The sequence below is a fragment of the Cetorhinus maximus genome, chromosome 17 (genome assembly GCF_964194155.1).
Source record: "Cetorhinus maximus chromosome 17, sCetMax3.hap1.1, whole genome shotgun sequence".
Classification (NCBI taxonomy): domain Eukaryota; kingdom Metazoa; phylum Chordata; class Chondrichthyes; order Lamniformes; family Cetorhinidae; genus Cetorhinus; species Cetorhinus maximus.
In genome coordinates this window covers 81,331,052-81,345,373 of record NC_135895.1, presented here as the reverse complement: position 1 = coordinate 81,345,373, position 14,322 = coordinate 81,331,052, and the positions used below count along the sequence as shown (strand labels likewise).

The 14,322-nt window shown below is 41.2% G+C and overlaps 1 protein-coding gene across 1 annotated transcript in view; it reads right to left on the bottom strand.

Moving 5' to 3' along the window:
• Positions 1–5,851: 5,851 nt before the first annotated feature.
• The window catches only part of LOC144692536 (uncharacterized), a 163,714-nt gene continuing 155,243 nt past the window's right edge, over positions 5,852–14,322 (bottom strand). The window contains exon 34 of the mRNA XM_078561509.1: positions 5,852–11,649. Coding sequence (XP_078417635.1) covers positions 10,249–11,649 — 1,401 coding nt within the window. The 3' untranslated portion in view covers positions 5,852–10,248. The remainder of the gene's footprint in view (positions 11,650–14,322) is intronic.

The following is a 14,322-nucleotide window of genomic DNA, read 5'->3' as shown; positions in this document are numbered from 1 at the left end:
GCAAACAGTACATACTTTAGCCACAATGCATTGATAGCACAGGGACTGAAGACTGAGTCCAGAGTCAGATCGACAGACTGATATTGAGCTTAATGAATGTTGGTGGCTACACTCATCTATGCGAGCAAGGAATATTGGACAGTTAGGAAGGTTAGACAAAAAGGAAAATGTTGGGGGGCAGCATAGTGCTGTTAATAGAGGATGAGATCAATACATTAGTAAAAGAAGATCTTAGATCAGAAGATCAAGATGTAGTCAGTTTGGGTGGAGCCAAGAAACAACAAGCAGCAGACATTTGTGCATGTTTTTTTATTGGCCACCAAACAGCAATGGTAAGGTCAGGCACAATATAAATCAGGAAATAAGAGGTGCATGTAACATGGGTAATAAAGTAATCATGGGGGACTCCAATCTATATATAGAGTGGTTAAACCAAATTAGCACTATTGCTGCAAAGGACAAATTCCTGGAATGTATACAAGATTGTTTTCTAGAACAGTAAGTTTAACCAACTAGGCAACAGGCTATTTTAGATCTAGTATTGTGTAATGAGAAAGGGCTAATTAATAATCTTGTAACTAAACCTTAAGGGAAGAGTGACCATAATATGATAGAATTTTACATTTAAGTTTGAAAGTGATGTGGTTCACTCCGAAACTAGGGTCTTAAATCTAAACAAAGGAAACTATGAAGGTAGGAGGGGCAAGTTGGCTGTGGTAGATCGGGAAACTCTATTAAAAGTTATGACGGTAGACAGGTAATGGCTAGTATTTAAAGAATTAATACATGGTTCACAACAAATATACATTCCTTTGAGGCACAAAAATCCAATGGAAAACGTGATCCAACTGTGGCTAACAAGGAAAGTTAAAGATTGCATTAGAGCAAAGGAAGAGGCTTATAAAGTTGCCAAAAAAGTAGTAAGCCTGAGGATTGGGAAATTTTTAGATTCAGCAAAGGAGGACCAAGAAACTAATAAAAGAGAAATAGAATACGAGAGTAAATAGTGAGAAACAAAAAAAAAACGGATTGTAAAAGCTTCTATAGGTATGTAAAAAGGAAAAGATTGGCAAAGATAAATGTGTGCCCACTGCAAATAGAGAAAGGAGAATTTCTAATGGGGTATAAGAAAATGGCAGAGAAATTAAACAAATATTTTGGACAGGATTTTCTGCCCCCACCTGCCGCTGGGATCGTCCGGTCCCGCTGAAAGTCAACGGACTTTTGGCTAGGCCGCCAAATCTCCCGCAGGGGGTCCCGCCACAACAGGGCCATAAAATCCTGGCCTTTGTGTCCATCTGCATGAAGGAAGATACAAAAAACCTCCCAGAAATCCAAGAGGACTCCCAAGGAACTAATGAGATTGTGGACCTGAAAGAAATAAGTAAAAAAAAATAGTACTGGAGAAATTAATGGGACTGAAAGTCGATAAGTCCGCTGGACCTGATGATCTACATCCCAGAGTGTTGAAAGAGGTGGCTGTAGAGATAGTGGATGCATTGGTGGTCATTTTCCAAAATTTTATAGATTCTGGAATGGTACCTGCAGATTGGAGGGTAGCAAATTTTAACTCCACTATTTAAGAAAGGAGAGAGAAAATGGGGAATTATAGACCTGCTAACCTGAAATCAGTAAGTGGGAAAATGATAGAATCTATTATAAGGATGCGATAACTGAATACTTAGGAAATAATGGTAGGATTGGGCAAAGTCAACATGGATTTATGAAGGGAAAATCATGTTGACAAGCATTTTGAGGATGTAACTGGCAGAATAGATAAGGGGGAACCAATGGATGTGGTGTATTTGGATTTTCAGAAGGCTTTCAATGAGGTCTCACACAAGAGGTTAGTAAACAAAAATAGAGCTCATGGGATTGGGAGTAATATACTGGCTAGGACTGAGGATTGGTTAATGGACAGAAAACAAGAGTAAGAAAAAATGGGTTATTCTCAGGTTGGCAGGCTGTGACTAGTGGGGTACTACAAGGATCAGTGCTTAGGCCCCAGCTATTCACAATCTATATCGTTTATTTGGATGTGGGGACCAAATGTAAAATTTCCAAGTTTGCTCATGACACAAAAATGGTGGGAATTGAGAGTTGTGAAGAGGATGCAAAGAGGCTTCAAGGGGATTTAGTCAGGCTGAGTGGGCAAGAACGTGGCAGATGGAATATGTGAAAAAATGTGAAGTTATTAACTTTGGTAGTAAAAACAGAAAGGCAGAGTATTTCTTAAATGGTGAGAGGTTGAGAAGAGTTGATGTACAAAGGGACCTGGGTGTCCTTGTTCATGAGTCACTGAAAGCTAATGTGCAGGTGCAGCAAGCTATTAGGAAGACAATTGGTGTATTGGCCTTTATTACAAGAGGATTTGAGTGTGGAGGTAAAGATGTCTTGCTGCAATTGTACAGAGCTTTCGTGAGACTGCACCTGGAGTATTGCATACAGTTTTTGTCTCCTTACCTAAGGATCTACTTGTCATACAGGGAACACAATAAAGGTTCACCAGACTGATTCCTGAGAAGGCTGGATTGTCCTATGAGGAGATTGAGCCTATATTCTCTAGAATTTAGAAGAATGAGAGGCGATCTCATTGAAATTCACAAAATTCTTACAGGGCTGAACAGGGTAGATGCAGGAAGGATGTTTCCCCGGCTTGTTTTGGGGGAGGGGTGGGTTCTAGATTCAGTAAGGATGTTTACCCTGGCTGGGGGGCGGTCTGGGTCCAGGAAGGATGTTTCCCTGGGTAGGGGGAGGGGGGGCAGGGGCTAGATCCAGGAGACAGTCTCAGAATAAGAGGTGGACCATTTAGAACTGAGGTGAGGAGGAATTTCTTCACTCAGAGGGTGGTAAATCTTTGAAATTCTCTACCCCAGGTGGCTGTGGAGGCTCAAGACAGAGATCAATAGATTTCTAAATAGTAAAGATACTAAGGGATATGGGGATAGTGCAAGAAAATGGCGTTGAGGTCGATCAGCCATGATCTAATTGAATGGCAGAGCAGGCTCAAGGGACCAAATGGCCTACTCCTGCTCCTATTTTCTATGAGCATTTCACCACAATCCTGGCTTGAGGCACATAAATGGTGGCAAGGTTTTGATGGGTCAATAGCTGAGTCAGCTGTTACAGTATTCAGCCTCCCCTCTGCTCCTGTAGGCACAGTGGGCCGAGTTAAGCTTCTGGCCAATAGCAGCACCCAGGATGTTTATGGTGGAAGTATTCTGACCCCAAGCGCACACATTTCATACGAGTCAGGTGGTTAAATGTTTGCATGGAGTCAGGTTGTAAAAGGGAGATGAGAGAGTTAACTTTAAAGATCGGGAGGTACAGTTAGCTCTGTAAGAATCAGACTCGCCGTATAGTGAGTTGGATGTTTCTGACACCCTGTGACAGAGCCTCACATTCAGAGCTGACAGCACTGGAATCCTGGAAGGACAGTTTCTACTCCAAGTCTCTCAGATTTAGAGCTTCGACTGCGATATCTCTGTCTGTGTGAAAAGAGTTCCCAGTCTCACTGGCAAAAACTCATTTGCTGGGTGGCCATTTGTTCGCACAGCTCAGGCAAGCCAATCGTTTATATGCACCTAAACCAGGTTGTGCTTCAGTTGAAGGCAGAAGCCACCACTGCGGACACAGTTTGTTAAAACTCACGAAACAGACTTAAGCTAAATAGAAGACCTGCACACGCTGCATCCAAGTGTCCCTGATCAATAGGATGGTCCAGTTTCAGTAAAAAAAATTCTGATTCTAAAAAAATCTGATTGGCAGGTATCAGATTTTGGCTGATCTAATCATGGGAGACATGCGGCCTGATACAGATGGAATAGCCAGTTTAGAGTCACGATCGAACCACCCGCATTTTCCAGTAGTGGAATTTGGTTTCATCCCCTACTCACTGCCGAGATCTTGGAAGTATAAAGGGGAAGAAATATTATCAGACAGGGCGGAGGAAGCGGAGAAATAGCAAAAATACGAGGAAATAAAGAAAAGAGAAAGATACGTGAAAACAAATTATACTGGCAAATGCGAAGCAAACCAATAAAGAAATTAGTATTTATAGCTAATGATTTTAAATGAAAACTTGCACAGTTTAATACTAAATTATTTTTAAATAATAGATGTTACACAATGGAGACAGTCGTGTTAACAAGGATTTGGGAATTGCCGAGATATAAGCAAATTTTAGGGAGGGGAAGAAAAACCGGGTATCTAAATGCATGTCATTTTAATTTCCATCTTGCTACCACTCTGACCTCAGCCTCTTGAAGTCTTCCACAAAGCTTAACTTAAGCTCAAGGAATAGTACCTCATCTTTCAACCAGGCACTCAATAGCCTTCCAGATTCAACAGAGTTTAATGGCTTGGGACTCTTTGCCCCATTTTGTTTCCTTTTTCTTCGCTGGTTTTGGTTTTCTCTTGTTTTTCTCCCTTTTTCTTTTGGGCAGCAGCTGTTCATGATTCTGCCAATCACACCTTCTGGTCAGGTATTTTGTTTCTTTACTTGTCCCATTAGCACCTTTCATGTTGCACCATCAACCCTCCTGGCATTTAATCTCTTCTGCCCTCCACCCTATGGCAGATCTTCCTTTTTGTTCATTTTCCCACCCTGCCTGCCCTTTCACTTGCTTAAAACATGTAACATCTCTAACTCTTTCCAGTTCTGATCATTGGGTCATCAACCTGAAATGGATGCTGCCAGAGTTGCTGAGTATTTCTAGCATTTTGCTTCTATTTAACTAAAGGCCTGTTGTGGGGAAGCTACTTGAATCTGACATTGATGATAGAATGACTGACCATTTGAATGAATGAGCTATCAGAGAGTCAACATGGCTATAAGAATAAGTCATGTCTGATTAATCTAGCTAAAGTTTTTGAAGAGGTCACTAATATGGTCAATAAGGAGTGTCTTTGGGTGTCATCTATATAGACATTCATAATGCATTTGATAAGTTTTCACAAGAGACCACTAGCAAAAATGAGAGCCCACAGGATTGGAGGTAGGTTTTTGACTTGGGCTGATAATTGGTTGAGAGGCAGCAGAAAGTGGAGATAGAGGGTAAGTATTCTGGTTCACAGGGTGTGACAAGTGATATTCCCCAGGGATCTGCTCTGGGCCCTCAACTTCTTATCACATTTAATAACAGCTTGGATGAAGGAATAAAGAGTTGTATATCCAAGTTAGGAGAAAGAGTAAGTAACGCAGATGGGAGCAGGAGGACATAGGCAGATCAAGAGAGTAGACTAAGCAGTGGTAAATGGAGTTCAATGTAGGCGAATGTGAGGCCATCTACTTGGAATCAAGAAAGGTAAATAAGATTATTTTCTAATTGGTGAAAAACTGAATTGTAGAGCAGCAGAGAGATTTGAGACTCCAAGTACACAAACGATTAAAAAACAATACATTAGTACAAAAAGTAATCAAAAAGGCTAATTGGGTGTTGGCCTTCATCTCAAGGGAGTTGAAATGGGAGGAATCTGTTGAAGAGAGGTTTGGTCAGACCCCCCCTGAACTGCATTCAGTTTTGGGCACTGCACTTCAGACGCTATATCAGCCATGATCTAAATGAATGGAAAAGCAGGTTTGAGGTGCTGGATGTCCTCCTCCTGTTCCTTTGACTGCTGCTGTGACTAAGGCCTCACTTTGAGAGTCTGACAAGAGGATCCAGGAAGCTCCTCAATCAATATAGGCCCTCTTCAACACTACGTTCTTAAAGAGACAGTGAGCCCATGGTTTGTTCCTCCTTTGACACACACCCATATTTGTATGTTGGTGTACTTTTTGTATGCAGGTGTTGAACAAATGGGTACTGCTTAATTTCCCATCCATAAAGACAACACACAGACCAATATCTATTTTAAACATCTTATGTTACATTTCATACTTCATGTATAAATCACAATCTTCAAAAATACTTTTCTGTAGAAATTCATTTGAAACAACTTTTCTCATGAAAAGTGTGTGTAAAAATTAAAAAATAGTATTCCATCTACTAGTTCAATAGCTCATCTAATATGAATAAGCATTTTAGTACATATACATTTAAAAGACAGCAAAAAGATACAAGTTTGTCAAGATACAATTTGTCATACAAAGTTAGCTTATTTACATCAATTCATTGGCTCCACAAGACACGAGCCACTGGTTCTGTAGTTTCACTGTAGTTGTTTGTGTGTTACACACACAAGTTATTGTTACGTGATTGTCTGTATGAAGTACATCCCCTTCAACACCCAGACATCTCCATTTCTAGCTTGTTGTGGGAAGAAGCTAGAAGTGAATTAAAGGAAGCTCAAAGAGTTTTAAATATTATATTTTGCACTCATCAGGGGCTATGGACATTAGTATTGAGGATGGAACATTTCAACACCAGTGTGAACTGGTGAACACAAAATGAATAAGTACATCACCCTGTAACTGCAGACACATTTAACCAGACAGAAATGAAGGAATTGGTCAGGAGAACTACTGTTTCTATTATATGCGTTTCAAATCTACCTTTACATAGTCTCATAGTTTTTTGGCCCAATATTGAAGGAATATTATGACAGAATGCACAATTGTTAAGTCAAAACTGTATTGACACATTCAACTGACATTCCTATTTTTAAAGGAATGGAGAATTTAAAAACATGTAGATCATTCTTCGCTTTTCATTGGGTTTCTGAAGGTTATTCAAATGAAAGAGATCAGAGTGTTCGGCTCATGGATTTAAAGTGCAACATTATATTGAAGGAAAAAAACCCAATTGTGCCAGACTATTATCAGAGGGATGGACAGTGACACTGGTCCTTAAATGGAGGTATTTATTATAAATTTCTTGGGCTGTATCGTAACCTTAAAAAAAACAAGTGCAAGGCAGGTTTGATGCAATATTATCCACCATCCCAAAGACTGAAGAGTGTGGGAATCTTACATGCATTGTATTAAAAGAAGTTGCTACAAACAGCATAAGTACGAGATCTGGGCTTTAAGTTTGCACGGACAGAAAATCAAAGGTGCAGATTTCAGATTTTATAGTTTACTAATGGAAAAAGTAAGTAGGCCAAGAAAAAATATTAAAAAGTTCAAATTGTAACAGAATAGTATTCATTTTGCACAGCCCTAACATGATCTGTAAACCAAACCTCAGGAGCAACCTGTATTTAACTAGTGTCATTTCTTTTTTAAATATGCAACACCAGCTCTCCCTGTAGCCAGAGCAGGGTGGCCAATTTAGTTCCAGTGGTTACTCAGTGGTCATTTGGTTTACAGAAATTTTACAAGTTCTGGCTGGGGTTCCTAAATAGCCAATGCACTGGTCTTTGTGCATTATTTGAGTTGGTTTGGGTGCGGGGGGGAAGGTGAAGAGAGAGAGGCAGAAGGGTGGAAGAGAAGGAACTTAAATTTATAAGAATTCATAATTCAGCCCAATAAGCTAAAAATGGAAATGTCCATCAGTGCTACAATTCCACTCTCATATTCTAATTCCTGCCCAGTTCTGTTAAAATCTGTTTATAAAACATTATAATAATCAGAAATTTTGCAGGTGTCTTCAATACCATTACAAAATGCAACAGGTTAAATGGAGTTGGAAAATTACCTTCCTTTGATCATAATATTCAACAAATTCCTTCATGACTTGGTTTTGAGCAGGCTTGTTTGGTGGAGACCCCCCTTGGTTGAAGGCCTACCTCTAACATTCAGTTATTTACAGAGTTATGCCCTCTGACCCAGCTGTAATATCACAGGTAATTCAAGAACAAGTGGCTAAAACAGATCGGTCTGAAATCCCCTGCTTCCTTTCAAAGTATCTTTTAAATGTTTGGTTCTTCAATGCTTCCTTCCACAAACATTTCACAAAAAGTACAAAACCATAACTTGATCTCACTTAGAAATTGACAATTATATACATTTTGTGGATAGAGGAAGTGAAAGAAATTTTAATCTCCAGGTTATGGCTGGAACTTAAAAGCTTAACAGAAAAAAAAAGCACCGACTCTAATCTTCTGCGATGGTAGAACAAATCTAGGAAACTCATTTCTACACCAAATCTCAAATACTAGCATAACAATCCAAGTACCTGTAAATTTTACAGATTGAAGATTTTTCTAGTGTTTCATAAGTGCAGTGAAATGTTACAACCCCAAAGTTTTCTTCTCAACCTGGGATTTTTTTTTTCAATTTAACACTGTGTTTCTTCATCTTAGTATAAAGTACAACTTTGAGAAAAGTTAGAATTATTACTAATAAAAACATAATTAGTTCAGATCCAGAAACTGGCAAGATATAAGCTCAAAAAGTAAAGATTCCAGTGATAGTAAAAAAGTGTGAAGGATGCGCAAGTTGAGTCAATCCCACTCAAGACCTCACTCGAGGCAGCAGTAACCCGAGAAGAGGCGGTGGGAGAGAAAGCACTTTTAGGTTTCTACCCTTCTGGGGACCGTGACATCACCCAAACTTCTGACCCTGCCAACCATCCAAAAGTTTGGTGTCTTGTGCGTCTTTGGAGCAAATGGCAAAGGCAACATTTCCTGCGGCAACTGCCAATTGTGTCTCTTCTGCTAACCAGAGAATAATGTGACATCATCAGCAGTAAAGGAAACCTTACCCACAACCCTCTTAAATTTTAGCACAGGGACAAAATCCTTTCTAATAGGTTGGGTAACCAAGCAAAGGAAATTGTCCCCATCAAAGTTTGGGTCAGCAATTACTTTTCAGAGTGCAGACCAGGCGGCTTGCTCTAAATGTAGCAGTGAATGAGTCTCACAGTTAAACTCCTTCATTGATCACTTCACTTAAGCTTCCAATATGGTGAATTCAATCTAACAATTATCCCTGGAACATTTTGTGAGAGAGAGAGAGAGAGAGGAGAGAGAGATATTTAGAGAGAATACACAAAATAAGAAACCAAGCTGCATCATGTTCACATTAAAGGAAACAATTGCCTTGAAATATCCACTCTTCATCAGGACCTCATTGGCCTGTGGGAAATTGATTGGTCCAGATCTGTGATGAGGCTCCCACTAAGTACCAAACAGAGTTTTGTAGGTGACAGGGTTGAGAGCAGTGACGTTCAGAAATGCAACAACCTTCTGCCCCACCACACAGGCCAAAGTAACTTTGTCAAAGATTTATCCCAAGGAGGTTTGCTCTCAATGAGATCACCAAGGTCATTACAAAGCCTGTTCATCAATTACTGCCTAGAGCAGGCTATCTGATGAGGGATTCATGGGTGTAATTTTATTTTGGGTTTAAACACCTCATCACTTAGAACGTGTACCTGCTGCCAAAACCGAGCAATTACACCAAGTTAAAACTCCACTTCTTCTTTAAATAAGGCAGAAACTTAGAAACTTTTGACAAATCCAACTAAGTGATTCACCAGAAATGTTATACTTCAGGAGACTCGCGGGATGTAGGAATGAATAAAAATTGATGTCTTACATATTTTTAAAAAGTAAAATCAGTACAAAAACAGAACAACAATTCTAAGCTATTCCACCTGCCATATCCCTCTGCCACAGTGCTGCTGGCAAGGAAGGCATTCAGTACAAACTTACATGAACGCACTACATTAGGAATGTTAGTATCATGGAAGCAGTATAAAGGCAACTTAAAATAAGAGGTCAGCTTGTGAAAGCAACTGGCAATGGAGGACTTAAGCTGGAAGTGTGAACCACTGAACTTCAGCAACTCCCTCTTCTCCCACCTTCCCCCCAGTCCAAAAACGAAACAAACTCTGCCAAGGTTGCATTTTCCTTCGATAATAAGTTATACAGTTTGATTTCCCAAGAGCCACTTTAGCAGGACTTGGCATGATGCTGCTGTCGCCATTCACCACATGACTCCAACCTTAACTTCAGCTCTGCTTGCGTCCTCAGTTGGAAGAATTCTCAGTTTCAAGGAGGGAACCGCACAGAACGCAGGGTGACACCAGTGACGATATTGCAAGTTTTTTTTTAAAAAAGTTCAGCGCTGTGCCACTAAAAAAGGAGTTTAAAAAATACGCCAAACAAACACGGAAATGGGCAGTGACATCAGTGATTAAAATAAATAAAACCTTCTTCAAAACACACTGAAGTCGCGTCTTCAAGTCCCTAGAGTCAGAGAGTTGATCTTTGTTAAGACTTGTTGAGTACTTCATAGGAATAGTTCCTCTCCTCCTTGCTACACAACCAAGTGAAGGGGAAATCTCCCGACCAGAAGTACAAGGAATTCTTCTTCCTTCATTTCGGGCAGTCAGACAAAGGGTCTCTCATCACAAGTGCTCAGGCAAATACCTGCATATTGCTTCTCTGCTGCTCTGGAATGTGCGAAACCTGTGGGCGTTGTCCAATCGGAGCAGGGCTGGGCGTGATGTCCGACCAGTCTGACGTGGAATGTGGAGAGGAGCTGGACCATTGATCGGGAGACTCAGGAGAGGGCGTTAGGTATGGGTGCTCACTCTGGAGATGAACATTGTGGTTCGGGGTGTTGTCTGTCGCCGAAACATAGCTGTGCTGAGATGGCGGGGTGGGGTACTTATCAATCTGCACTGAGGTTGGCAGCTTATGGTAAGGTGGCAGGGTGGTCTGTGATACCTGACCCTCCTGGGCTGTGGACCGCATGGAATTGTTCAGTTGGCCATTTGACAACTGGACAATCTCAGGCATCTGGTGCATGTTGCCGATGGGCACTGGTGTCATTGAGCCACAGTAAGGTTGCCCTTGTTGCTGCGTTACTTGAGAGTTTTGCTGTTGCTGTATCACCGACTGCGATGCCCCACTGTTCATGGGCTGGTAGGTCAGTATCTGTGGTAACTGCTCTCTGAGCATGGTCATGTGCACTGGAGGCATATTAGCCTGAAGCACCGCATTCTGTTGATGCATATTAGGGTAGGAACCAGCGACCTGGTGCAGGATGCCTAGCATTGGGTTGTACTGAGAGGTGGTGATTCCCACTCGGTTCATCCACTCTGATTGCATGTTCACATGCTCGACCCTTCCCAAGGGCAGCCCCAGGCTGGTGCTTTGCCCAGCCATGGAAGGATGGGACATGGAGGGGAGGACCTGACTCAGGACTGTGTTGGAGTCCATGTTCATACTTTTCATTTCACTTAGGTTTGAGAAGGACATTGCCAGCTGGCTCTGCACTGGTGTGGATGGGTGGAGAGATGCTGGTGGCGATTGGTGTAAAACCCCTGATGATGTCAGTAGAGGCGGAGATGTGGTGGACAAGTAGTTGTGTGGAGATTCAAGCGATTCAACTGGTGAAAGAGCCAATGAGCCCTCCACACTGGCCCCTTTATCATTACCAATGGATCTTTTCCGCCGCCTGGCTTTGGCCTCCTTGGAGTCTTTAGTATTGCCTGGAGTGAGGCTCTTTGTGCTTGGCCGTCTTGCCTTCTTGCCCATGGGGGTCATCTTGAGGTTCACGAAGTTGCCGCCACTTGGGCAGGTCACCGGAGACACCGTGGGTCCCATCATGGGTCCGGCTGGGCCTTGTGGGCTCCGGACCAGGTTGTACTCATCCAGCAGTTGGACGATGTCATGGTGCATCCGCTCCTGCGCGATGTCACGGGGGAGTCTGTCCATGTGGTCCGTGATGTCACGATTGGAAAAATGGTCCAGTAGGATTTTGGCAGCTTCGAAGCTGCCTTCCCGGGCGGCAAGAAACAAGGGTGTCTCCTCCTGCAGGCCAAAAATTTATAGTTAGGTAGAGCAATTGCATGTACTCACTACTACATTGGCAAAATTTAATTTTCACCACATTTATCGTGCATTACTGGGGCAAGATTCAATCCTCTTCAAGGAACACTAGACAAGTAGACAACAAAGCAATGAGATTCAGGAGGGGGAGTATATCTGGCCAATGAGTCTCCTGTGTGGATCAGAAGAGATATCTGGACTTCTCTGATGACTGAAGTATGTTTAGCTGCACTTAAAACTAAGGTCCCCTACAACCATGAAGATCCAGGTGGGTGTAACTGAAGGGACAACAGTGAGAGATATTACAACTGAGCTTGTTATCCCTAGTTTAGGGAAGAAGAATCAAAGCCCCCACACCTAGGGACATAGCAATAGGAGACGACTATTCAGTCCCTTGAATCAGTTCTGCCACTCAGTTAGGTCATGGCTGATTTGTATCCTAACTCTATCTAAAAGCCTCAGTTCCTTTATACCCTTACTCAATAACAATCTCTCAATCCCAGTTTTGAAATTTTCCATTGACCTCAACAATGTTTGTTTTGGGGGAAAGAGTTCCAGATTTCCACTACCCTTTTGCACCACCTATGTATGGCTGCGTTCTAATTTCATGACTATCTCCATGTTCTGGACTCCCCCACAGGAAATAGTTTCTCTCTCTTTCTCTTCAGGCACAATGCTCTAAGAGGGTGTTGCTGACCATGGACCTCCATGTTAATCTTGCCCTGGACACAAGAATCATCTTCGTCAGTGATACATTCATCGAGTTTGCAAGGCTCTTTAGAAAGATCGTTCTCTGTCTACCTCAATCTCTTTTGCCATCAATCGTTCCCATCAGCATCAGACTTTCTAGATCATGATTTCTTATTATGTGCCCAAGAAATTCCAACAGTTTCTTCCTGATCTGGTCAGCAGGGTTCTTTCGGTCTCAGATTTTACTACCACCTCTTCATTGGTAGTGTGATTTGTCCAAAGTATCTTCATTACTTGCCTCAAAAGCCACAACTCTACAGCCTTAATTCTTCTCTACATCGCTTCACTGATCATCCAACACTCATTTCCATATGTCAAAATTGGTGTGATGTAGAATTCCAGGATTCTCAGCTTTGTTTTCATGGCTAATTTTGAGTTGATCATAATCTTTTTCATTCTTTGAAATATATCTTTGGCCATTCCAACCCTTCATCTTATTTCTTGGCTGCAGTTTCCATCCGATGTTAATATACTTACTAGGTAAGAAAATTTGTCCATCTGTGTGACCTTTCCATTCTTCACTGTGATCTTACATTCTGGTGCAATTTTCTTTTTGGACACGACTAGACATTTTGTTTTCTTAAAATTTATGCTCGGTCCTTTCTTCTCACTTTCACTCGCTACTCTATCCAAAATCCTCTGCAGTTTCTCTTCAGAGTCAGCAATAAGAATGGTATCATCAGCGTGTATATTATTAGAGTTGTAGCCTCCAATTAATAATCCAGGAAGGTCATCAATCTCTTTAAGAATGTTTTCATTATAAAAAAACAAATAAATCTGAGGAGAAAACACACCCCTGTCTGACCCTCTTTTAATCTTCACAGTTTCACTTAGATCATTCTCAGCTCCTATGGCTGAAGTGTGTTCCCAATGAAGATTTCTTATCACGCTAAGGTCTTTGCCATCAAGGTCAAGAGACCCTAACATGCTCATCAGTTCTTCACGTTTCACCTTATCAAATGCCTTACTATAATCAATAAAACACATGAATACATGTTTTTTCAATTTCCATGGCTCTTTCTGATAGCATGCATACCATAAAGATGAAAACCACGCTGAAAAGCTGAAAATTTTGACTTTATCTTGCTCCTGGCCCTATTCATCAGTACTTGTGTGACTCATTAGACTGATGGTGTGATGGAGTTCACATTCAATTGTTCCGGGCTTTTTAGGGAGTGCAATAAACGCAGATTTACTCAAGTCTTCTGGGATATCTCCCGTGTCTTAAACTTCATTAAAGACGAGAGTCAGTTTGTCTATTCCAAAGGCTTCTAAACTTTTTAATTTGTTTGGTGCCTATTTCATCTGGATCTTTGTCTTTATTGTTTTTCATTTTATTTATTGCTGTTCTTACCTCATCTTTCATGATTTTTGGACCAATAATGTTTTCTTTAATTGTTGGTTTTTATTCTTGTCTGTTCTCCTCAAATAAGTCTTGTATGTATTCAGTCCATCTTGTAAGCACTTGGTCTTCTTACATGATAACTCCCCCATGTTTCCCTCTGATGCATCTGCCAGATGTACACCCAACTTTTTCTGTAATTTCCCCAATGCTTTTATGCATTGTTCTTGAGACTCCATTTTTACATTTTTCTATTCCTCCTATCTACCCTATAAATTCCTGATCATTATTCATTGACCCTTATTATAAAGTGCATGATAAAGCTGAGCTGTGGCCTTCTTTATCTCCCACACCTTTTTAATCCAGATTAAAAATCTTGCTAACACAGTCATAAACTAACCTTGCTGGCAAGGTTGAGGGAGGTGAAAGAGTGAAATTATATCACGTGTCTGCAGACTGATCGCAAAACCAGCTGTGACAAGAGGCGAGCTCAAGAGTTGGTGAAGTGTAATACGGGAGGATACCTATTATGCCCTCAGCCATGCACGATGAATAGGAAGAGC